Here is a 26336-nt window from a genome sequence, read left to right as displayed (position 1 = left end):
TGGCCACGGTCAAAAAATCGATTGCGCTCATACTTTGTCAGTTTGAAGGCCTAGGTAAGTAACTGAAGGATATGAGGTTAGTTTTTTGAAATATTCCATATAACGGCAGAAAACCACGAAAGACGGTCACCCTACCGGAAGCTCGGATTTCACCTAGTGGAAACTCGAAATTTTACACTTTTCAGCTTCTCGCTACACAGACGTTTACATAGCTGTAAATCTTTCTTAAGTATAATTGAATTCATAGATTCTTCCTTAGTCAAAACATGGGAATTATTTTTATCTCTGCTTATTTGTGAGCGAACTGAGACCCGATTAAGAAGACACACTTTTCTCATTTACGCGAAGGTGTAAAATAATCCAAACTCAGCGACGAAAAAAGCTGACCGGTAGTTCTTTAAATCCTCTGATATTGTAACCAAAGACAGTTCAGTTATTGATTTTTAGGTCTACGGTTTTAAATCTTTAGGATCTAGTAGCACTTTTGCATGAACGCCGATCAAAATTCGATAAAATTCCAATTGAGCGCCTTTGAAATCTACAACTCTACATAACAAAGCACTATTGAATAAATTAACTCCTCGGCCAAAGTTTGTACATAAAACATAAGGGTTTTGCTTTTTTAGCGGTTTGAAGCGTTTTAAAAATATATATTAATGTTAAATATTGTCTACACAGGTAAAACAAACTATGAAACACCAAAATTACCACGAGCTGAAATTAAATCTCACAGGCTCGCTCCCTAATCTGCGTCACGCACGAGCGACTTAGCTATTTACATCCGTTGATTTTTAATAAGTCGTATTTTTAAAATATCTTACTCAAAGATGTGCCAGGTTTCCCAGTTAACTTGCTGAAAAAAAAAAGAAAACCTTAATAGTAATTCTAGCTCAATAATAATTGATTTTATTTAGTATGAGAGGTTTTGTGCCGTCGAAAACCAATCGGAAGTAACTGTTTCCACGAAAAGCAAATATTGCATTGTTCTCTAAATAAACAAATCTACTTAACCATATAACCAGAGTATGTTGTTGGCGAAGTTAATAGACATACATAACAACGACGTCTTGCTCGTTCTTGAATATTGTCGGTGGGATTTGCGGCGCAGACGAACGCACATGATAAGTAACTTCCAATGGCTAATTTCTACCCTTACTCAGCTTTCGTCACACTGCTCACGCTGTGTAACAAGGATATAAAACATCGCACGAAGTCCTAAAAAACTCTCCGGACTTGAACCAGAATTGATTTTAGCAAGATTGCGTGTTTTTAAAAGCCAACGAGTTTATTGGAGATGACTACCCGTACCATCTCATCGTGTCACTTAGGCATAACCTGACACGATGTCGATAGTTTCGACTCCTGATGGCCGAGAGCAATTCATTAACCAGTTCCCAGTTGGCTTGTTAGCTCAATTGGTAGAGCGCTGCACCGGTATCGCAGAGGTCATGGGTTCAAATCCCGTACGGGCCTGAAATTTTTTTTTTTTCAGGTCCTACTTACAACTACTAGTTTCAGTAGTGTTCTTAGCAGCGAGGATCTTCTAATTTCATCTTTCCACCGCAGTGCAAATATGTGAATTTTCATATATCTAAAATCTTCAAGCACTCGGATTTCTTTTTTTCCGAGTACGCCTGTGTCACTTACTGAATAATACATCATTCTCATTTATTCACCAGGCTTAAAAATATCACATTTATTCCATTGCGCATATGCCACACATGACATTTCAATCCTAGCAGTATGCAGGATGTTTGTCCCATGAAGCACTCGGATTTTTTTTCCGATTATGCCTGTGTCACTTACTGAGTAATACATCATGTTCAAAAGTATTAATTTTTGCACCATACAGGAAGTTGTTTCGGGTCACTCAGCACGGGCTGTGAAAAGTAGCCGCACTGGAATAGGAATATATTTTTTCCAATCCATGAAGATATTTGACCTTTCAAAATAGCTCGTCCCTATGGGCTCAGGTAAATAACAACTAAAAAATGTACTACCAAGCAGGAACTGTCTCCAATGAGTTTTGTATCCTCTTCATTCTGTTGTCCAATGTGACTATTAAAAACACTATGAGTTTTACGACTTGCATGTTTTATTGATTGCGCTTGTCAAACAACACTACAGTCTGTCATTGATAGAGAAAATAAAGTTTAATTTTGACAATATTCGATGAAAAATACTAAGAATTTTCCAAAGAGGGCACCGAAGAATAAATAATGTGCACTGTCATTTTTACGCCATTTAAAAAGGAGGGAAGGGGGTGGGGGAAAGGATTTAACAACCATACTACTCTCTCTCCCTAACCACCCACAAAGTGCACAGTTTGCACAGTATACTAGTGGAAACGTCACATCAACATTTATATGTTTACGTTTAATAGCACAATTACGGTCGTTGCATCACTCCAATATGGCCATAATAAATAATTCATTGGAGACAGTTTCTGTTTGGTAGAACATCAAGTAGTTGGTTGCTTACCTGAGCCCACAGGGACGAGCTGTTTTGAAAGCTCAAATATCTTCATGGATTGGAATAAATTTATTCCTTTTTCCAGTGCGGGTGCCTTCCTCAGCTCCTTGCAGTGACCAGAAACAAGTTCCGGGATGGTGCAAAGATTACCCGTCCTTCGCCAACCTAAACCTAACTTGGCACGATGAACCGGACAGATAGTCATATCCGATAAATTCGCCGGCTTTTGAAAACATCCACATCTCGCCAAAATTAATTCTACCTCCATTTCAAATCCGGAAAATTTCAACGACTTTTTGTGAATTTTGATATCCCTGTTACACCGCGTGAGAGGCGTGACGGAAGTTGAAGAACTTGTGCGTTCGTCTGCGCAGCAAATCCCACCAACAATATTCAAGAACGAGCAAGACATCGCTGTTCTATGAAGTTCCCCGACAGTAAACTCTGGTTCTAGATGCAATGTTTCACAGATAAAGATAATTGGATTTTTTTATTTAAAGAACGATGCAATTTTCGTGAGAACAGGTACTTCTGATTGGCTATCGATGGTATAAAGCTTCTCATTCTTAATAAAATCAATTCTTATCGTTTCAGTTTGAATTGCTATTATGATATTTTCTTTTATTTTTACTTCAGCAAGTTAACTGGGGAACCTGGCACATCGTTGAGTAACATTTTAAAATAAGACTTATTGTAAATTAACAGATGTAAATATCTGTTTGTTACTGTACTAATTGTAGCGAAGTCGCTCGTGCGTGACGCAGATTAGGGAGCGAGCCTGTGAGATTTAATTTCAGCTCGTGGTAATTTTGGTGTTTCATAGTTTGTTTTACCTGTGTAGACAATATTTAACATCAATATATATTTTTAAAAGGTTCAAACCGCTAAGAAAGTAAAACCCTCATTATGTACAAACTTTGGCCGAAGAGTTAATTTATTCAATAGTGCATTGTTATGTAGAGTTGTAGATTTCAAAGGCACTCAATTGGAATTTTATCGAATTTTGATCGGCGTTCATGCAAAAGTGCTACTAGATCCTAAAGATTTAAAACCGTAGACCTAAAAATCAATGACTGAACTGTCTTTGGTTATAATATCAGAGGATTTGAAGAACTACCGGTCAGCTTTTTTCGTCGCTGAGTTTGGATTATTTTACACCTTCGCGTAAATGAGAAAAGTGTGTCTTCTTAATCGGGTCTCAGTTCGCTCACAAATAAGCAGAGATAAAAATAATTCCCATGGTTTGACTAAGGAAGAATCAATGTATTCAATTATACTTAAGAAAGATTCACAGCTATGTAAACGTCTGTGTAGCGAGAAGCTGAAAAGTGTAAAATTTCGAGTTTCCGCTCGGTGAAATCCGAGCTTTCGGTAGGGTGACCGTCTTTCGTGGTTTTCTGCCGTTATATGGAATATTTCAAAAAACTAACCTCATATCCTTCAGTTACTTACCTAGGCCTTCAAACTGACAAAGTATGAGCGCAATCGATTTTTTGACCGTGGCCACGATTTCTTTGATTTTTACTGACAATCACTCTTAATTTCTTTTTCAGTAACTACATTTTCTTTAACCACATTAGTTTTGTTTACAATATCCATGCTACTACTACTTTCCATTTTACTTTCATCATTAACTACCGATATCTATCATTATCACTATCACTGCCATCCATCCCATCCACGGCAGCCAGGAGGGAAACGCCCGATGTGCCAAGGCTTGCTTCGGCCTCGGGCACACTTGGGGACCCAGACAAAACATGACTATCCTCAGCGTCCATACTACACATGGGCTCAGTAGTTTCAGGGACATCGGCCTCAGCCGGAACTGGGGGGGCCACTAAGGGCGGGAAAGACTGGGCATCTGCCGGGGCGGCGTTGGCCAGAATAGTACCATCCCCCCAAGCGCGCCCACCCTGGCAGGACGGACATGCCCGAGCCAAATGACCGGCTTCACCACACTCCTGACACTTGCCATTGTGTTCACAGTCTGCGGCCTTGTGGCCCATGGTTTTGCAGATCTGACAAAATGGGGCCATTCCACGATACCACACCCGAGTAGGGTAAGCGTCAACAAAAACTGCGGCAGGGATCTGCCGGGCCAGGGACATTATAAGGACGTGTGACCCCGTAAGGAGGTTAGGGCACCCAGCAAAGAATTGATGTTTCCCAGACACTATCTTACCATAACGACCGAACTGCTCGAGCAGGAGGGCGTCGTCCCCCTCTGCCGGATAATGGTGAACGTACACCATGGTGTAAGGCCGGTCAGAGGGGGTAACGTCACATTCTATGTTGTCAAGCATGCTAGACCCCTGGCTAACAAGGTGCTCGTTATCTGCGGAATCTTTGAAAGTAAGCCTAATAAGGTCCCTCGGCACGAACTGAACAGCCGACAGTTTACTAAAGTCAACAACCTTCCAAGAAAATGACAAGACTTTTCGTGCGAGATAATGGCCGCAGGCACATGGACGACACAGGTGTTCGCACAAAGGAACACCATATCGGAATCGAAAAAAAGAAGGAAAAAAAACCAACAGCAAAATAAGGAAAAAGCCCAAAACAAGGGCCAAAAAATGGCTGGCCCTGAGGGCCGATCCCCCAAAGAAGAAACTTTACGAGATTAAAAGAGCAACTAAATGAGTGGACAAGGCACGCAGGCAAATACAACAACTAGTGATACCAGGAAATCCTGGCACACTAGAACTGCGGGGGAAAAGGGGCCAAAAGACCCCAAGGACCACGCCCAAAAAAAGGCCGAACCTGGCCCCAAAATGGGATGGGTGACACGCGAGAAAAACAGTCACAGACCAGGAAATCCTGGAACAGGGAACAATGCCTAAAAAGCCTTTAAGCCAGGCAAAGAAATGCCAAAATACCGATGAGACTGGTCACTGGCGTTCCCTCCCGGCAGGTACGTAGCACTGGACCACTGAAAAAGAGAAAGAGAAAAAAATACTCACAGAAATCCGGCCCACAAAAATGCCTCTGGAATCGCAAGACCACAAGAAGATCCGAGGAAAAACCACGACAACGACGTGCTTCCGAGTAGGCCAGCAGTTGCTCTTGCCCTTGTCTGTGGTCTGTCCTTTAATCCCTCCCCTCCTCCCCCTTTAAGCACAGGGCTCCTTTAAACAGAAAGGAATGGTATACTATTCACTTTGCCTTCGATTGAACTTGTCTTCCCTGAAAGGAAAGTGGACCACATTTGGAGGTAGTGTTACACAGAGGCAGCCTATGGATGAGAGGAAAGAAAGAAAGAAACTTTCAAAATGATAGCCTATCATCAACATTATGAAAAGCTGGTGTCCAGTAGGGGTGTGAACTAGCTATAAAAACTTAAAGCTACTCAAAATATAGATTTAAAAAAGATACTACACACACACTCCAGCCAAGATGATGTAAGACTAATTTCCTGACTTCTCACTGACCTCAAAGCAATTATCACTGACCTCGCTTCTAGTGAACTATTAAAAAAGCCAAATCCACTTTAACATTAGCCTTAGCTTCTTTTCAGACCATGAGTAGTTTTCTGTTTGTTTTGGATCTCTGTACGTTTTGCATGGGATTTTGGAAACATGTCATGTGACTTGACCAACAAATTTATTCTGGTTTTTGTTTTGGCCCCTGTAGCAAGTGCATCTCCTTCTTTAGTAAGTCTTAATTCTCTTTTTCTTCTTCCTAAGTGACTGAAGCTCCTCCTGTACTTCCTTCTTCCTCTTCTCTTTTTCAGTGGCACCTTCTTCTGATCTTTTTCTGATTTAGGCAGCTTTGGGATCTTACATTGGCATGTCTGAAAGATACCGGGTGTTCCTTTGTTACAGAGTCTTGTACATGACCATCTTGATTCTTGATACCATCGTATGCCATCCAAAAGGAAGTTAAGGTCTCACCTTATTGTCTTTATTACCAGAGAATCTTTTTTCAACATGACTAACCATAGGAAAGGAAAGTATAAGCAGTATTCTAAAATTTTCCTTCAGTTTTGAATACTTTGGCTTCTCTCCAATGCACCCACACCAGAAAGAGTCAAGACCTTGTTCTGAGTTGTAGGAAACAAAGTCATCTTTGTCATACTTCTGCATCTCTGTAATGGTAGACTTCCCTATGCAACATGAAAATGCAGACAGATGACTGTTAACAATTGCAGAACTGCGCACTCTGATATAGAACATCTGTACCCACTTGTGAAAGGAAGGGCAAAGGCCTATCCACTTAAGGGTGGGAAACAGGAAGGCCTAGTCCACTCTATTGAACGCCTTTTCCTGATCAACTGTAAGAACGGCTTGCGGATGATTGGTTGTTGAAGTTAAATCATAAAGGGACCTAATTGAATTTTTCGCAGCATGTGTTGACTCGAGTGAAAAGAAAAAGCGAGTTGGTTTTTCGCCTTCTTCGAAGAATTTCGCCCGACTCCGGATTTTCGCTCCTTCGTTCTGAGTACGATTAATACTTTTAATCTGACTTTCCAGTTCATCGATGAGTTTTGTCGCTGAAGTGTTGCCATTCACTAAAGATCTTTTCGCATTAATCAGACGATTTGTAGCTGTCACTTTCTCGTAATTTAATTTACGTTGTTTGTCTCTACCGTATTTTTTCGCAGTATATTTAACGAAATCTTTTAAGAAATCCCACCACTTGTGAATGGAAGGAAAAGCTTCTCGAAGCTGAGCATGTTTGGAGATAATTCCTGAAATCATGATACAAAAATTTTCATCGTCAAGCAGATCCAAATTTAGTCGCCAAACACCTGGGCCGTGAGAGAAAACATTTTGTAATTCGAGCTCTAAGTCAACAGAATCATGATCTGAGAAAATACATGGGCGAATGTCACACAATTTTACGTTTGAAAATAATTCCTGTGAAATGAAAAATTTATCTAATCTACTACCGATGGTTTTTGCAGCATTAAACCAAGTACATTGAATTTGCCTGTCACGTGTCTTTCACCAAACATCGAGCAAACGATAGGATTTTCGCAGATCTTGCAGATCGGAGGAAATTGTTAAATTCCCTCCAAATTTGTCACGTTCACTTTCAACACAATTAAAATCGCCTGCAATAATTTTAACTGAACCGGGAAACATATATTCATGCAGAGTCTTGTAGAAGCTTTTCCTTTCTCTCGAGTTCGTTGGAGCATACACATTAATAAAATTATATCGCAAAGATTCTAAGCACGCTAGGAGGCTAATAATCCTACCAGAAGAATCCTTTTTCCATTGTTTAATTTCAAAATCAGTTTTTTCAGCAACTAAAACAGCTACTCCGCCTTGTTTACCTAAGGCGGGAGACCAAAAACTTTTGCCGGGCCATGTGTTTCTCAGGTCGGCGATAACAGTGTCGCGAGAAGCAAGTGTTTCTTGCAGAAAAAGAAAATCTGAGCGGGTTCCATCACAATAATCAAAAACATCTTTCTGTTTGGCGCCGTCGCCAAAACCACGAACATTCAAAGTAGTCAATTTAGCGCGGAATGTCAATGTTCAAAAAGGGAATATACTGGTAGAAATCACAAATAATAATAAAGCGGTTAAATACATTTACTTACGGTCCTTATGTCTCTTTTTATTCGAATGGGAACGCTTCGGTAAAGGTTCTCCAGAGTTCGTTTGATCCAAATTATTTTTAACGCCATTGCCAGTAACAAGAACAGGTTTCGTGGGAATACGTCCAGGGATTATTGTCTCGGTGGGTTTTGCAGGTTGTTTTTGTTGAGCTGGAGTTAGTGAATACGGTGTTTCTTCAGTTGAAGTCGACAGGAACAGTTCGGCAGAATCAGTAGGTTCGTTTGAAACGGTATCGTCGCTTTCAGGGGCATCCATGAATTCGTCTTGTGTGTTGGAGTTGTTGTTGTCCTCTACGTCGGGTTGTCCTGTAAGTAGTCCATCGCATTCTTCAGTCATAGGTAGTTCTTCGGGATCGTCAGTAGCGGTTTTTTCGGGAGTTTCTTCAGTCACAGATTCACTTTCAGGGTCGCTCGTTTCTCTGGTATCTCTGGCCCATGAGAATTGACATGCTCTCGCTTTGTGATCGGTGGATTTGCAAAGGTTGCACATCGGGGGTTTGGGGCAGTCAGAGGCAAGATGTCCAAGTTGTTCGCAGTTGTAACACACAATATTATGACAGGCATTGGCGTAGTGGCCGGTCTGATTACAGTGGCGACAGGTACGGGGTTGTCCTTCGTAACGCAGGTTCAGTTGTATTTTTCCAAAGCGCAGAAAATTCAGGATGGGATTCTTGATGTGCACACGATAATGCCTGACCATTCAGTCATTTTCATTTCTAAGCAGCAATGTCTATTTAACTGTTACTGAATAGTTATCAACCTGAGTCAGAATTGCCAGAAAGTAGCGCAGATGTCCTGCACCCCATGCTAATTGGCAGCTAAAATTTGATTTAAATTTTAGTTAAGTTCCACAACCCTCCGATGTTTGTTTCACAAAGCCTCGTTGATAACAGTTAAACTTAATATTTTCAATTATAATGTTTTTGTAATGATGACTATGCTAAAGTCTCTCAGTGGTTATCACTTAACCTCCATGAAGAGCTACATGAAGCACTCTTAGTTAGTATATACCAAAATCCACTTCTAGAATTATCGATGATCAAGTGAGGGAGACCTAAAATACCATAAAATTTTTGGATATAACCCTAAGCCCATATTTTCATGGGAGCTTATTGTTGGGGGAAGATATTGACCACTTAAAATTTAGTTGGACCTATGTGAATGGTAAATTTCGTCTAATATTTTGCGAAATTCTCATGACAATACTGCGTTGTAAATTCACAACTTGACAAGGCCAATTCTGTAGCTACAGAATTTTGATTGAAAAACACTCTTTCAGCAAACAGTTATGATATGGATGACAAAAGTTCTGTATAGTCATCTTACGAGTATTGGTAAGAATGTAAGGTCAGTAAAATGAGCCATGGGAGCTTACTATCAGGATGTTCACATTTGAGAATTGGTGGCTCACATTGTGGAAGGCTACTTTGAGATAGGCTTATATCCAAAATTTATGGTGTATTCGCTATAACAATAACCCAAACATTTATATTAGCCTTAGATCCTGGCTAATCATACAATTCAGTAATGCTGTGAGTAGTAACTTTAGGGCTCACCTTCAATGACAGCAGTCAAATGAAGAGAATCTACAAAGACTTGATTAATAAGAATAAGGGGGCTGTATTATTTATGAAGACAATTGAAGCAAATGAATATGCTGTTTGCCTTTGAATCAGGAGAATCACACAAACTTCGACCTTTAGTCATTTTTTAAATATTGGGAAATTTCGGGAAACAGCAAAGCACTCCTCAATTATCATGATGTTAACAGTTATGTTGAAATTCATAACGAATATAGTAATTATCTTGCTCTTTTTATTTTGTTGTTGTTGCGGCTCTTGGGGTCAAACCAGGTATCGGGGTAGTCGTTAACGGCAGTGGACTAAGGGTTTTCCTTGGCGACTATGAAGTTAACCCCTAGCTACTTTCATAAGGGATAGAAGAAAAATAAAACCAAAAAAAGAAATCCCTAGCTACTTAATTCCCCTTCTACTTTTTGTATTTAACTGTAAACTTTAAATCTTAGTGACAGCCCTGAGATTGGAAGGGTTTGGAAAAAACAGTAGATGACCCTGCACAGGATTAGTTATATATTATGAGATGACAAAAACATACCAATTCCCTAGTTATACTTAGGGGTAAGAACCCTCTTTCTCTTGTCTATCTGATTTTTCAAAAAATCTTAAACAGCATGTCAGTCCCTATGGTGTTTGAATTTAATTTGCCCAGTATTGTCCATGTCTGACAAAGTTAAAGTATGTAACGCTAAACTCTCTTTATTGGTTACACCCTAGTACTCCAACCAAGGGCTAAGTGAAGAACAACAATTTCAAGGAAGCTCAGTTTTAGACGGTAGATTTTGTCCAATGAATAAAAATGAGTTGGGCTTTCAAATGGATAACATATTGCTTCTAAGACTTATCAAAATTCTAATGTCAATACTACATTGTATATGTATATTGACAAAGCCAATTTAATGGTTATGAGCTTGGGTGCACTATAGTGGGTGAGATAAAGTCCTTTCACCCAAAAGATTTATAATGTTGGTGAAAAACAATAGTTCTGTGCAGCAGCTTACGAATTTTGGTTGGTATGCAATTTCTGTCATGCTTGGTTATTCGAAAAAAAAGTTGAGGTTATTAGACCTTACTATCGTGAGAAGGTTCGCATCTGAGAATTGGTGGCTTACCTTGAGGGAGGGTGTTTTGGAATAGGCTTATATCTAAAAAAAACTATGGTATAATTAAACGCATGCTACCTGTAGTTGAATCACAGGGAACCCACACAAACTATGACTGGTAATATCGGGTATATTTGGAAACACACAAACACCCCCTAATTATCATGAGTTACTGCTAAATTTGTTGTCCTTGTGGCTCTTGAGGTTGAATTTTAGCATGGTGTCAGGGCTGTCATTAAGAGCAGGGGGTGGGGATTTCCCTTAGATAAGTTCACTTAACTATTCTTTGGGGTAAGAACCCTCTTTCTCTTGTCAACCTGATTCTTAACATAATATTTAACAGCACGCCAATCCCTACCATCCAATGTACCCTTGGCATTTAAAATACAGTTCTCACAGTCCAATTTGCCTGGACATCTTCCTTGTCTGATAAATGTACTGAGGTGCTTAAAAACTGCCTTTTTCTCTTCTTCTGCCCATAAAACATGGTTAACAGACCCTGCAAAGCAAAAGCAAAAAAATCTTAAAAATCAAGCTTTAAGCTTAAACTTCCTCCCCTTGTAACATTTTCTCTACTTACTCTTTGACTTTGACATTCCCCAGTCTGCATTTTCCATGTCTGGGTTTTGGTGACTGCCGCGTTTTTTGGGGGTTTTTTACTTCTTTGCACGCACTTTGAGTGCTATGAAAGTAAAAACAAATAAAAACTGAGGATGCTGGCTTGCCTGAAAATTTCCCTTTTTATAAACATTACGTCATGTCCGAATGTCACCACCATTGACAACCGCTGGTAGCATTTTCCATTAAGATGAACACAACATGTAAACACAATGTTTTTTTGGTGTGCGGCATATTTCACTGTTTTATGATTGCGTGAGCCGCTTAAATATGTTCTTGTTATTAAATTCTGAAAAGTGTCTTGAGCAATTGTTTTGTTCTTTTTTACATGCATTTAATGAAAGAAACTTCCTTTAACGTTCCTTTGAAAAAATTGGTCTCTGTAAAAACTTCTTACCAAAAGGTAAAGTGGCTGATGTAATAGCAGCTGATAAATCTGGCATTCATTCTGATTGCAATGAAGAGGCCTATCATGGACAGAGAAAATCCAGTCAGGGGCAGGGAGGATGTAGTTCATTTTCGTTTTGGAAATATATTGTCATTATATTTCATTTCTTCCTGTTGCAAAGGGAGGGAACTTTCTTGTTTCGGCACTAACTTTCGGCAGGTACTACTAATATCTTAAAAAACTAAAAATTACATTTAATTCTATATCAAAGATGTTGAGTCCAAACTCTATCATTTCCTGAGAATAAAAAGTAAGCTTTCAGCTAACTCTTCCTCCTTTTGGAACATTTACTCTACTTACTCTTTGACTTAGGCATTCCCCGGTCTGCATTTTCCATGTCTGGGTTTTTGCGACTGCTGCGGTTTTTGGGGGTCTTTGACTTCTTTGCAAGCAGTTTGAGTGCTACACAAGAAAAAACATATCAATTGGTAACAGCTGGTGGGATTTTGCACCAAGATTAAATTAAATCCTACAAATTGCGTTTTATCAGTAGCAATTACAGCCTTCATAAGAAATGCTCATACAGATGCTCACAATAGGCTCAACTTACATGCACTGTTTCTGTATAGGTTACTTTCATAGGAACATTATTATTTGCAACCACTGCAACCTATGTGGTTGGCACACGATTATAAACATCTTTTAAGCTACAGTGTGTGTATTAGAATGTTGCTCATATTGTTTTTTTACCTATGGGGGTCTTTATTTTTTTCATCAAGCTGCAGGGCCTAACCAGTGCTCTTATTTCCATTGCTTTTTGTTACAGGACTATGTACAAACAAATGTTGGGGATTAGAAACCTGATAAGGTTTTCTCCTCACCATCAATCGCAATGTCTTCATCACAGTCATCATTAATTTCCCCATCCATGTCTGAGGGATCTGAGCCCGCAAGATCTAAAAAAAGGTATACGATAAATTGTAAAATTGACTCTAATAAATGCCTCTTGTGTAACAAACGCCCGAGGCATACGCTTTTAAGTTTTTATTAAATGCCCATCTTAGTAAATCATACCCCTGTCTAATAGACTCCCCAAATGAAAATTGTTCCAAAATACTGAGAAAGAGCAAAATCATTCAATTTATTAGGCCACTTGCTTGATTAACAAGAGTTTGTGCATTGCATCTTGTTCATTATCAAGTTCAAATAAACATTCTGACATCGAAGTCGAGAAAGTATATAAGTTTTGTGGAGTTAGTTTTTCCGTTATGAAAATAAATTTGTCTATCATGAAAACTACATTATTAAATTCAGTTATGTATCAAAGACAGTGAATCAGAAACCCCATCATTTCCTGAGACTTAAGGAGAAGTCAATAAGGTAGGAGAATGACAGGTGTTCTATTGACCCATTCAGATATGAAACCATTTGAGCTCCAAGCCAGGAAATCTTACGTCGATATAAAGGAAAAACTCTCCCAGGTAATGATTGAAAATTCCCAAATTAAAATAAACCGTTAACAGGAAACCAAAAGAGTAGACCTTTCCAGGAACTTGGAAAGTTGTGCCCAAACTATACTAAGCTATACTTTAAATCATATAACTCAGGAAAGTGCTTAGAGAACAGGTTTTTCTCTAGAACAGATACCGTTGACTACTGCTAGGCTTTAAACAGAATTTTTTTAAAATATCACGTCTCGATGTCACCTCAATAATACTTACTCGTTGATTTCAGCATTGCACTGTCCTTAGCTAGACTTTTGCATTTTTTAGGGAAGGTTGACCTCTTTGCACGTACTTTGCAATTAGGCGCTACAAAGTGAAAAGAAATCAATGTCAGAGAATCTTTAAAATGGTAGAAAAGACTAAACCAGAAGGCAGAAAGGCAGAAAATGGGAACTATTTTTAGCATTTCATCAATTAGCCAAAACAGCCGAAACTAGTGGTTTTCTGGTGTAAATTCAGCATGAGCCCACTCCCATAAAGGATTTATCTTGTTTCTTCAACTAACAGTGTTCTCAGAAACACACAGCCCTGCAACTATTTGTGCCTGTTAGAAAAAGGGTTAATGCATTTTTTGTGACAGCAGAATATACTAATCATGTTCACAGCTACTAAGACAGTGCGTTTCAACCAGCAATTTTTTTAATGAAGGCACGTCAACCGCAGATTTTCCCTTTTTTTGGGAAATATATTTTTATTATTTCATTTATTTCTGCTTTATAAGAAGAGGACTTTTATTTTCATTTTTTTTTCTAGTTTAGCATGGGAATACACAAACCTGAGGAAATTCTTTTACTGCCATTGGTGTCACTGTCCTCGTCAGCGTTAGCCAAATCATCAGCATCTGAAAGATCTGGGTCTGCAATGTCTAGAAAAGAGTATGAGAATGCAGATTTTATCTTAATTTAACATAGTTGAAGTAAGGGTTCCAGACAATGAAAAACTGTGGTGGGTTTGTTTAACTATCAAATATTGTATATGTATTAGAATAAATTAGCTGAGCTGCGGACTACAGTGGTTGATCTTATCTACCACTATGTGTATAAACTGGGCTTAAGACCAAATGATGCTTTATTTAGCCAAAATAAAAGGGTGCTGTGGTTTAAATGTTTTATATTACTTTTTTTAATATAATAATAACAATGATATTATTAAATACATGTAAACATCTCAAAGAAAAATGAATAAACATCTTTACTAATTTACAGCTACTGTGTTAAAGTAATCGTAAGATTATGGCTCTGGTAAGAAGTTCCATAAGTACTTTTTTTAAGCATGTCCCCATGAGTATGGCATATAGTTTCCATAAGAAAAAACGTATAGACATGTCCCATAAGTATGGCAAGTAATCCCTATGAACAGTTGCGTATTATAATAAGCATGTCGTCATAAGTATGGCAAGTAGTCCGTTTAACCAACTGTGTATTAGTATGTCCCCCTTAAGTATTGCAAGTAGACCCCATAAGTAGTTGTGTATTAGCATTTTCCCATTGGAATGTAAGTGTATCGTGCTTGACATATTTAAAAAAAAGGCTGTTTTGAAAACGAGAAGATCAACCCTTTTTGTGTTGTTCCTTAATCTTCCATCCTCTGAATACTTCAAGGACATAAGTACAAGAATAAGCAAATTCTGCATGAAATGTGGCATCCTCCACGTGAATTTACAAACGCGTTGCCGCCATTTTGAAAGTGACCGATGTGCCTTGGGGCAAGGCTGGCTGAACGAAGCGTGAAGCGTTTTAGACTTCATGCGAGGTGATCGCTTTTTCGTGTAACTCGATTTGTTAGTAACCGATGTTTCTTTTCTCTTTTATAATATAGTTAGCACCCTAAAAGTATTTCTAAAAACAAAAATTACTAGTTTGTGGCTCTCAAGAACAATGAAGACATAAGAGCAAGAGAAATTAGTTATGAAATTGAAATTACCTACAATCTTGTACTAACCATTTAACTCAATTTCCGCCAGTGTTTTCTCGGCAAACTTTCTTGTTTCACCCTGATCGACTGTAAGAAGTAGCTTGCTCACTTTAGCAATTTCAATTGTCGATTCGTGAAGACGGTAGAAGTCCCTGTGCACTTGGATATCATGACCAAGGTGCCTTGCTAGCCAGTCTACCTCTGTTTCTTTTAGAGAAAGGACTTGAGAAATGGTTGCTATATACTTTCTGAGTTTGGTACTGCCTATATTTGTGGGGTTTGACAGAGGTGGGTCACAATCCATAGCAAATTTCCGTAGACAATCCCATGCTCTTATGTGGTCGAGTGACTGTCTGTTTGGCCTGGCAAATATATATGGATTTTCATCTGGAATACCCACAGCTTTTCTTGTCTTGATGAGGAGATCAATGCTATCTTTCACCTCCGGTGTCAAAATTACTGGTACCTTTCTGCCCCTCTTGCCACGAATCTCAACCATATGTAATCTGTTTAAAAATTAAGATAATTAAAACATAAATTAAATTAGTTCAAACAATATTTTACAAATTCAATTTGAAGAGATGCCATCTTTGGTATTCGAAAATAATAAATAAAATAGAAAATGTGGTCTTTGTAACGGCCCAAAAACTCATCGTTAACATCAGAAGAACATGTCATTATGCTGAACAATTTGGAAGACTTCCTAAAATGTTCCCACTGTCTGTTGCAATTGTGACATCATGATGTCAAGATGTGCAATGTGTTACCCTGTAGGGAGTTGTTGTAATTTCAAGGGAAAGGGGACCACGCTGAAGGCTCAACTTTTAAACTGAGGAAGGTGTCGACTTAGACTGGATATTTCATGATGTAAAGAGGGTTCAAACCAATAAACCCACTGCGGGAGGGTGGAGGAGAATGGATATTTCAACCACAGCAAGGCTGACCTTCCTTCATTATTTAAGACAAGGCCTCTATTATTACTAATTGATAAATTTATTAATTAACCCTCTATATGGGCTTTTAACCTAGAATCTCACTCACCGTCTGGATAATTCTCTTTCAAAGCCACTTAGTGATGCAACAATTTCAGGGTTATTAACTTGCTTCCAGTCTGGTCTGTGAAGATAACTTTCTGAAAGCATCTTTGATGCCTCCCCACCCCTTCTTTTGTTAAAAATAACCAGTCTGGCAAGTGTAGCCTGGGCGAGGTGGCTCCATGCTTCTAGCTGAGGTTGTTCTGCAAGGACCTGTGTGCTGGAAGAAATCTTTGAAAGGAGACTTCTTCGTAGTTTCTCAAGATCCTCTGCTAGAGGTAATGTTTCAATTTTGTTAAACTTGCTTTCTCCCATGGTATTGAGAGAATGATGGGAGATACGATGGCTCCACTCAGAATCTAGAAGTTTTTCAAAATTGTCAGTATCCTCTTGCAGATCTTTGTCCCTTGTGCAAAAGGCTTTGCCCCGAAGAATAGGAACACACCTTTTTAGAGAATGACCAACCTTGAGAGACAATGACGGTGTTGCAACTCTTTGGACACCTTCTTCAATCTGAAACTTTGAAAGGCTTTTCACTGCACCGATGACGACGTCAAACTTCGCTGGCTTGATGAAATCACTGAGCTGGGCATTTGGACTAAAATCTGCTGCACGAAGTTCTGTCAGGAGCCGAGCAAGTTCCCTCATTTTTTGAGAAGTAAGGTGCTGTTGCTTTTCACCATACTTTTCAACCAAAAACAACCCCACCTCGTTTATGAGCCAGTCGTCTTGAGCAACTTGGAAGACTCATCCCTTTTCATGGTTAAGAACAGTCGGCGTAATATACTGCTGGTGTCACTGGAACAAGTGGCGGGATTAGGCAACAACAGCCTAGCCTTGGCTTGCACCCTCTGATATTTTGGGGCATCGTAACCTTCTGGTTTAGAATCACAACTTTTTATGTGTTTCCATAATTCCTGTCGCTTTATGAAGCCCAAGCAATACTGGCATGGTAGATAATCACCAGGAATGCATTTTTCATCAGAGACGGGACGTCTCTTGAGAATAAGTTCCCCTCTTCCAGTTTCTAATACAGTCAAATTGTGGTGATAGTTACCCAATAACCTTAGTTTTTCGAGATGCTTTTTTCTTGTAGGGGATCCTTTATTGAAGGAGACTGCCATAGCCACTTCCCTTTCGGACCGGTGTTTGTGCTCATAATGCCTTGCAACTTTAGAAAACAATTTGCCACAATAACAAGCCTGCCTCTTATCGTAAACTCTTCCGTTGCCTTCTTTTTTCTTAGTACATCGTACCAACACTGAAAGGATTTATGAAGAACAATAGATTAATTTCTGCTTATGTAAACTCAAAGCATTAAATATAATTCCCATTCATCAGCTTCAAATTATTTATCTAAAGGCAATCAAATTTTCTTTGTTTGAAAATTGTTTTGTGATTATAGCTGTTTATATGTAGAGGAAAATGTATAAATATTTTGTTCCCAAAAATGTGAAGTATAATTGCTGCCTGACTGACTCAAATTAAAACAATCGCCAAAAACTTGTCCCACATTTTTGAACAAAACTGAACGTTATTCTTCATCAAAGGCTCCTTAGAACTACCTCATGTTATGTATTAATTGTTTCATAAATTCCTGAAAACTTTTCAATTTTTGTCATCTGCTTCCATTAGGATTTGAAGTACAAAATAAGTTGATCACTTTGAAACCTTAAGGGCACTTAAACTTGATTATATTAAAACATATGCAAACTAACAACAGAAACAAGAGATTTCGAAACGCTGCTATAAAATGATAGTAACAGCTTTTTTTTTGTAAAAAAAAAGGTCACAGTTGCCTCTGCTTTAGCTTTTGCTTCGGTTTCCTTTAATTTTCAAGACTACTTACCTCCTGTATTGTGTTTTTTTGTGTGGGGAACACTGTTTTACTGCTTAAAAAATCCTCTTCCTCGGTTAACTCGCTATGACAAGCTTTTGCCAGACACTTCCTGTCATCGCTTGACCCTTCTAAACCCTCTGTTATCTCTTTAGGGCGACTTGTTTTACCTTTGAGACAGTGACAGAAAAGGAATCTTAGTCACTGTATTTGCTTATAACATTTTAGACAAGAACGCTGACAGTTGATATTTAAATCAGTAAAATTGGAGTTGTTAAACAGCTCCCATAAAACATTTTGGCCGACTGTCATTAAACTCTAAACTAACATTACATCATCAGCTCACTGACAATTCATGGCCAATATATATTTTATGACCATTTTGATCGCTCTGGTTTATTAGGAAAAAGATTAAGAAACCAGCAAACAGACTAGTTTATCTTTTACTATAGTGACAAATTCCAAACTTTCACGGTTATTTGCGAGCCAACATATATCTGGGTGAAAAACTAATGAATATAGGTCAATGTTATTACAAGAAACGATGCATTGCTACAAGTACCTGTACTTGTTTCTTCATCAGAGGAGGACGTACTGGAAAACACAACTTTTCTCTTCAATTTTTGCCTGCTGGTACCTACGATCACACAAAATATTTGCCTTAAACATGTTTCTCATATTACTACTTACACTGCTCTTATATTGAACTGAAAAAAGTAATCTGTTCACTTATACATTAACAACTGGCTCAATTTCAATTTCTCACAGTTTGTATTGTCAGTTATATGACTTATGTATTTATTTGCATGTGTTTAAACGCCCTCAATCAACAGTCATGTTCACTGAAAAACAACACTTCTCTTTAACCCTTTAACTCCCAAGATCTGATTGTTAATTTTCCCCTCTCGCTGCCACTCATTTTCTTGTAAATTAGTAATGAGAATTTGATGTTAGATCAGGATAACATCTGCTTGATAAGTTTTAGTATTTTTTAAGATTTTGTAAGATTTAAACATGCACTGTCCACAAAAAAAAAATGAACTTTGGTTGGTGAGTTAACAATCCTGCCATAAATCGAAGTTGACAACACGTCAACTTTCAAGTTGAGAGTTCAACATCAACATACGCATCAAGATGCAGGCATGGTTATATTTCACAAAGGAGGTCGCCATCATTTAGGGGAGCACTTACTTACATGAGCTTTTAATGACAGGGTTTAAGTCACATGTTTCACGATGATGGTCACTTTAGTGTTCAGAAACAGAACTTTGTAACAAAAGTATGTAGGTTCTGTGTAGTAAAGTTAGACCATGCACTCACATATGTCAACTTACTTTTAGAGTTCTGAATTCCACAGTCCTGATCTAGAATCACATCATCAACATGAATATTGTTCTTTGGATCCTTTGAACCAATGTTCTTTTCGGCAAGCAGTTGAGGCTCTAAAAAGACAGAGAATCACACTGGAAAATTAACCCTACAAACCTCTTATTGGGCGGGATTGCAAAGAGATAGAATCGAAAGACAGTGGTAGATAGTGGCATGTACTTTACAGTGTACTTGAATGCTAATTGATAAAAAAGTATCCTAATTCGTAATTCATACCTATTAAGCTTGAGGCCTCTGCAGGTGACCTGCTAAGAGTAGGATACAAGGAACTTGCAGAAGTAAAAGTTAACTCCTCACTTTCATACTCACTGGCACTATCGGAAACAAGATCCTAACGAAGACCAAACAAAACAAACATTGTCCACTTACATGGCACTGTAAAGATGGTGAGTTAGATCTTTTACCTTTCCCATCTGATCTCTTGAACATCTCACCAGCAGTTATTCAATATCCAAAACGCTCAGCACCAAGCAAGAGTCTATTACCATGCAGTATTTGATACATATTGCTATGCACAAGTCTGGCTTTCTAATGTCAATTTGCGACATTTTTTTCTCTAATTGAGGTATTTCAAATCTGATAACATTGCAAAGTGACCGTACAAAGCCTTTACCATATCATTGATACAGTCAGATGCGTTATCCTTTTCTTGAATTTGACTCCTAAAGCCTGATTCTGAAGAGAAGGATGGTTATTAATGACTAATTTTTTTTCTGTTCTGTTATTATACATGCACTCACTATTATAGACAGCTAGAAAACAAGGACCAAGAGAAAACAAGCACCACTGACAACGAAGTCGAGTAAAATTCTAATGTTAAATCAAGACACTAATTCCAAAATTCACCAGGTAATTTTGCACCCAGGATTACTGAGTAGAACGGCAGTGTCTTTTCCTAGAACCCAATGACTTGCCATAATCGTGATGAAACGAAAGGAGGATTTTTCTGATCAATTCACACGGCCCGAGGCAAGGTAAGGAATTTACGCAAATAGCAAAGATATTTATGTCTACGTTTACTGGTAGCTCTTAATTGCACTGTTTCAACTCTCTCCTGTTATAATACTAAAGCTTACTAATATTCAAGACAAAGAAGTCTAATTTAATTTCCTTTGGTAGTTTTTATGTATACAAAGTAGGTGATTTCAGTTGAGCGGAGTATCTGGATAAAAAGAAAGTCCCGATTTTTTGTAAATGGAAAAAATACAGATCACATGTAAAGGCTCCTTTACTTGGAAACAAACGGTCAGCTGATAAGTTAACAGTCTTTCTAAACTTGTGTGACAAGACAGTCAATTTTAGAACAGTGTAAACATATAAAATCAGACAACAAAGGATTTGAAAAGGTGCAGAGGCAAGAAACTAAGTCTTAGTGAGTTGGGAAAATTCATCGATATGCAACTCGGAGAAACAAGTTGCGAGTTTTTCGCAGCCTAAAATAAACTGAGCTTCTTCGGCCGGAGATACGCTGGCTGAAAACACAGAGTACCGACTAAACTACTGCAGGCTATGCGTTTCTTTTTCAAAGATTGAATTGGAAGCAAGACGAACTGTTCCCTTCACTAATGTTCGTCCAAAAAATGAAGTAATAAAGCCTTATTTTCTAGTTGGTATCTAATGGTCAAATAAGCTAAGTCTAAAAAAGGGACGCAGCGAACGCCTTGCTTTAATTTCATGAACATATATATATATATTTATCACAGTACGTGACATCACGTTGAAATAAATGATTGAGATTTATAACACATACCCAACACCCTTCATTAAACCCTGAAGTAAATGAAGAAAAACCTTAAGTGAACTCCAAATAATATTTTGATTGATAAACCCCAAACAACCCTATGCCATTTTTTTCTTTTTTTTCCCGGGTGAGGGGAGGAGGGCGGGGTTTGTCTTTTTGTTTCTTTCTTATATTCATAGATATTACCTTCCCTCCTCCAGGAGACGAAAAAAAAAAAGGAAAAATGGGAAAAAAAGGGAAATGAAATCTTAAGGTGGGAAGAAACATAAGTCTCGGGTGGTGTAAAAGAAGTGTGGTGTTGGTCTGTTATAATCTCTAGCAGCCTCTTCGCAACGGCGACGTATTAGTCAATAGAAAGAATCATAGGAATGAGTAGTATCAATAATGGAAAGTAGGTCATTAGAAAGGCCTAAAGAAGGATTATGTATGGCTAACCATTCTATATGGAACGTGGCCAATGCAGGAAAGTTTGCCTCTCTCATTTCGAAAATGAAGAGGAAAAATTGGTGATCGTCAGGGAATAAAGCATATTGGAAGCGAAGAGCGCGCTTAAACATAGGTAGAATGTATGCTTCGTCGAAAAGAAAATATCTACATAAGGAAAATACACAGAAATGATTAAGGTTTTTCCAGGTGAAATCAAGTGTTCCGTCGAGAAGCTCAATTAAGGTAGTCAGATGGTGATGATCCATGGCCGTAGGTGGGAAACAAAGGGTCCAGCGGGAATGGGTGGTACAGCAGGGTCGGCAATAACGTAAGGTAAGGCTGGTCGAACAATAGGTTTGAAGGTAGACACTAATGGTGATTAAAAACGAGGCAGGTTTGCAGGTGCTGCGGCGCCAATCCCGCCTCTGTACTTGTACCGTAATTGGGGGATCGGATGCGGTGGCAGCCGGGGCAGACGTCGGGTTCCTCAGAACAGGGACGACGTTCTTTTTCATAATTTCTGCTATTAAAACGTCGGAATAGATATATTAGTATGGTGCTCACAATGCAGCTTACGGTACTGAAGGCTTTGTGTCTACTTTATCAACAGAGAAGCTATTATTGATAACGTGACATGCCAGTAATCACAGTATAACGAGAACCAAGCATAGTTTTCGTTTTTCACCAAATGTTGACATCACGCTCTGCTAATCAACTACAGTAAAATTTGCTTACGCGTTGATTAAAAAAAGAAATACTATCCGTCTTTTAAATCTAGTTAGCTTTCCTAAGATGATTTATCATGTGAAGGGCATCATGCTTCCCGGGAGGCCGAGGTAAACGTTTGACTTCCGAGAGAAGTTTTGTAGCTGCTCCCAAAAGAGAGTTACATTCGTTTTCCAAAGGATGTGCAATAGTTCTTTGCGAACAAAAATCTGAAACATTCCAGGAAAGATGTGCTTCTTTCTGATTTCAGAATCAAACAGTTTCATCGTAAAATAGAGTAACACTTACAATTGCTCCTGTGACTCAAGTGTATAAAAAGTTTGTAGAACTGATGTTTTACTGACTTGATCTAAAGTAAAACACGAATAATTATTATAACAACTAAATTAAAGGTGCAAATAAATTACAAAAAAAGAGAAAATAACGAAGTACTGATACAAATACAGTTCCTGCGCATCGAATTCACAAAAAGGGAAATTAAGATATCATGAAATTAAGTAACAGAAAACGATGTCACATACGATTTGCTTTCAGCAACCTTAAATCTATTAGATTCACAATGTTTACGGGATAAAGTTAAAATTTTGAGAATGATATCACAAGGTGCGTCATAAAATAACTAGATTGAACTTAACAAAAACTTACCTTGGTGCTGCCCTAGTCACTGGTTCAATTTACCTCGATTTCGCCACCTGATAAGACTTCTTGTGAATTGGCTAAAAAACTTGCATGAAGTGAATTAACCAACAAAAACAACCAGCTTTTATGAGTTTGGCTATTGCCAAATGTGGGGGCCAGGTTTTCAAAGGAACTGTAAGTGCAGCGCTGGTGGGGGTACAAAAAGATAATTAGGTTTTATCAACTGAGTTAATAATGTAAAGTGGCAACCGTGAAGAGTTTTTACAGCTGAGTTTTTGAGTGTTAGTCCTTCATATCTTGAATATAGGGGGACAAATTTATATTGAAACTTAAGTGCTTCGTTGTTGGGGGGTACAAGAAACTATAACCGACTCATTTATTTCCAAGCGATTCTACTGGCTACTTCACGTCATGTGGTGCATCATCCGCATATCCCCCATCTTAAAGCTTGCGTAAACAACTATAAAATAAGGGTAACAAAGTTAGAGCTTTTCCTAATACGGCCCCTCGCTTTAGATTCGATTTCTACGTTCGGGAGTGTCTTCTGTAGGGATAACCTCGGACGTTTCCTTCTGTATATCCTTTACATAAACACACGATTTTATTTAATATGCACGATTTTGGAAAAACTCCGCTTTCCCCACTTCACTGATCTTTTGATCACAGATCACTCTTCTGGTAAATTTTTCTAAAATCTGTTCTAAGAAGTCGCATTAGGAAAAGATCTGACCTTGACAAAAATTTTGATATAGCAAAATATTCGTTTAGCTTTAGTGCAAACCATGCCATAGGAAAATCTCTAATGTTATATGACAAAAATTTCGGTTGAACAAACAGAATTGGCTCCTGTGCAACCCATTTCTTTCACTCGGCTTTCGCAAGCCCTTTTGAAGCGTACAGCTGTGGATCAATTTCTGAGATAAAACGGACAGTTGATATTTTCTAATAGACTTCTGTGTTCTTTGTGCAATTTTGTAAAGATATGCTCGCTCATTTCTGACGTTTTTGGTTCACTGTTTAATTTTTCTAAAATCTGTTCGAAGGAATTGTATTAGAAAAGTCTCTACTGATAACACAAATTTTCGTTTGAAAAAACTATTTTCGCTTAAGTGCGAACCACGCCTCAAGAAAATCTCTAATGTTAACACAAATCTCAGTTGAACAAACAGAATTCGCCCTTGTGCAACCCATGCCTTTCACTCGGCTTTCGCACGCTTTTTTGAAAAGTACAGCTGTGGATCAGTTTCCTTAGATAAAACGGAGAGTTGATATTTGTTAGTGGAGTTTTTCTTTGCGCCATTGTGGATAGATATGCCTGCTAATTTCTGATCTTTTTGATTGATTGGCAAATTTTTCCAAACGCACCCAAGTAGACTGGAGAAACCCTCTACTAAGTCTCGTGTTTCCCACTACACTTCTTGCGTGCTCTAGCCGCTTCCTGCGTGCTCTGCAACACTGAGAACAGTACACGGTCAAGGCCTCATATGCTCGCTCATTTCTGACTTTCTTGGTTCACCAGTTAATTTTTCTCAAATCTGTTCGAAGGAATTGTATTAGGAAAGTCTCTACTGATAACACAAATTTTCGTTTGAAAAAACTATTTTTGCTTAAGTGCGAACCATGCCTCAAGAAAATCTCTAATATTAACACAAATCTTAGTTGAACAAACAGAATTTGCTCATGTGCAACCCATGCCTTTCACTCGGCTTTCGCACGCTTTTTTGAAAAGTACAGCTGTGGATCAGTTTCCTTAGATAAAACAGACAGTTGATGTTTATAGTGGAGTTTTTCTTAGTGCAATTTGGGAAAGATATGCCTGCTAATTTCTGATCTTTTTGATTGATTGGCAAATTTTTCCAAACGCACCCAAGTAGACGGGAGAAACCCTCGACTAAGTCTCGTGTTTCCCACTACACTTCTTGCGTGCTCTAGCCGCTTCCTGTGTGTTTTACAACACTGAGAACAGAACATGGTCAAGGCTTCCTATGTGCTAGTAATAATAATAACAATTATTATTATTACTATATATATTTCGCACCTGTTATACCCGTTGTTTTAGTTTGAGGTTAGGTTCAAAGAGGTTCGTCCTATAATTACAAAAAGTCTGAAACCAGATTACTTGAGGCTTAAAGGGTAACGGGCTAATGTCAGCATGCATCAGACAAACAGCGGTAAGTCACCCAAAATTTGCTTTCACCCCTACTGTCAAGTTTTTTAGCCCAATATGTCCCGATAATTATGGTGTAGTTTTTTTGCGAAAATATATTTCAGTTTTCGAGAAATGATCTTTCATCGTTCGACCGCTCAATTATGCAAATTTTCACCGTTAATATTACCCGAGTTGTGTGACCTCATATAATGAATGTACTTGACCTCCGGTATTTCTGTCAACATAATCCTTTGTTTTATCATCTAAACTTAATCCCCTGTCATTACTGAAGCTGTCAAAGAAATATCTATTTTTTGGTGAATATTTTTGTTCGACATACTTTTCCTGTGTCGAAAAGTAGCATCAAGACAAAGACAGTTTTAGCAATGACCGATAGGAAAGAGGGAGTGAGGGGGGAAAGGAGAAAATTAAATCTTTTTTTTTTAAATTTTAACTGGGGAGCAAGTCATATTTCTTTGTTTTTTCAGGGGTCAAAATTAGCGATCTGGAAGCTTTTACGGTGTCTCAAACTTTAGTGGACTACCAGAGGCCTAACTAGTACGTTTTAGGGTGTTTTTTTTCGCTGAATAAAATACCTGTAACTAGCATTGCTAGGACGTTTTTTCAAGGATCTGAATTGGTACTTTTTAGGGGTAGACATCAATTGTTACCTTTTATAATTTTATAGGGGTCGTTTTTGAAATTCCCGGCGTGCACCCCCGCCCTCTTCTGCGAAGGGGTCACCTGGGGAGTAGCTTGTCAATCAAATTGACTTTGTAACCATTCTTTGACTTCCGCCGGCAAAGGAATCATTGATGGTATGGACATTTCAGTTTTCTGAATGCAGTAATTCCTGGAAGGTCTTTCTAGATATCATGCAAAGAGGAAAAAAATCCATCTCTTGGTATTTCGGAGGTTGATTAATCTTTGAATTTATATGTGTCACGCTTGTCATGCAACTGATATAATAAGATGGAGAAGATATATAAACTGGAACTCAAATATAGCCAGAATGTGGTAGAGCATGACTTGACCATCGGAAAAGCCAATAAAATCATATATAAACAAGGTGAGAGTGTTATGTTAGATTTTTTACAAATTGTAGAGATTTCTGCCAGTAAACGGTGGCGACAAGTGGGCAAACCATGTATATTTCATAGTCGTTAACAAGTAAATTTTGCCGAAATTTGAGTTCGTCTCAAGATAGAACAACACAAATACACAAGGGAATTTTTTCAGTAACTTTATAACCATC

General features: G+C 38.3%; 1 protein-coding gene and 1 long non-coding RNA gene across 2 annotated transcripts; both read right to left on the bottom strand.

Moving 5' to 3' along the window:
• Positions 1-819: 819 nt before the first annotated feature.
• LOC149052656 (uncharacterized) lies at positions 820-2728 on the bottom strand. Its single transcript, XR_016186224.1, has 2 exons — positions 2482-2728; positions 820-853 (listed from the first exon to the last, which is right to left on the bottom strand). It is a non-coding gene; the product is annotated as an uncharacterized LOC149052656 (long non-coding RNA).
• Positions 2729-10919: 8191 nt separating this feature from the next.
• LOC149052655 (uncharacterized) lies at positions 10920-16822 on the bottom strand. Its single transcript, XM_089203846.1, has 7 exons — positions 16182-16822; positions 15168-15646; positions 14002-14091; positions 13443-13532; positions 12603-12677; positions 12082-12183; positions 10920-11214 (listed from the first exon to the last, which is right to left on the bottom strand). Exons 1-7 carry the CDS (start codon positions 16820-16822, stop codon positions 10991-10993), a joined length of 1701 nt encoding a protein of 566 aa, XP_089059972.1. The 3' UTR covers positions 10920-10990.
• Positions 16823-26336: the final 9514 nt, after the last annotated feature.

This window comes from Pocillopora damicornis, chromosome 1 (genome assembly GCF_964200805.1).
Source record: "Pocillopora damicornis chromosome 1, jaPocDami1.2, whole genome shotgun sequence".
NCBI classification, from domain to species: Eukaryota; Metazoa; Cnidaria; class Anthozoa; order Scleractinia; family Pocilloporidae; genus Pocillopora; species Pocillopora damicornis.
This window is presented reverse-complemented; position numbering and strand designations above follow the sequence as displayed.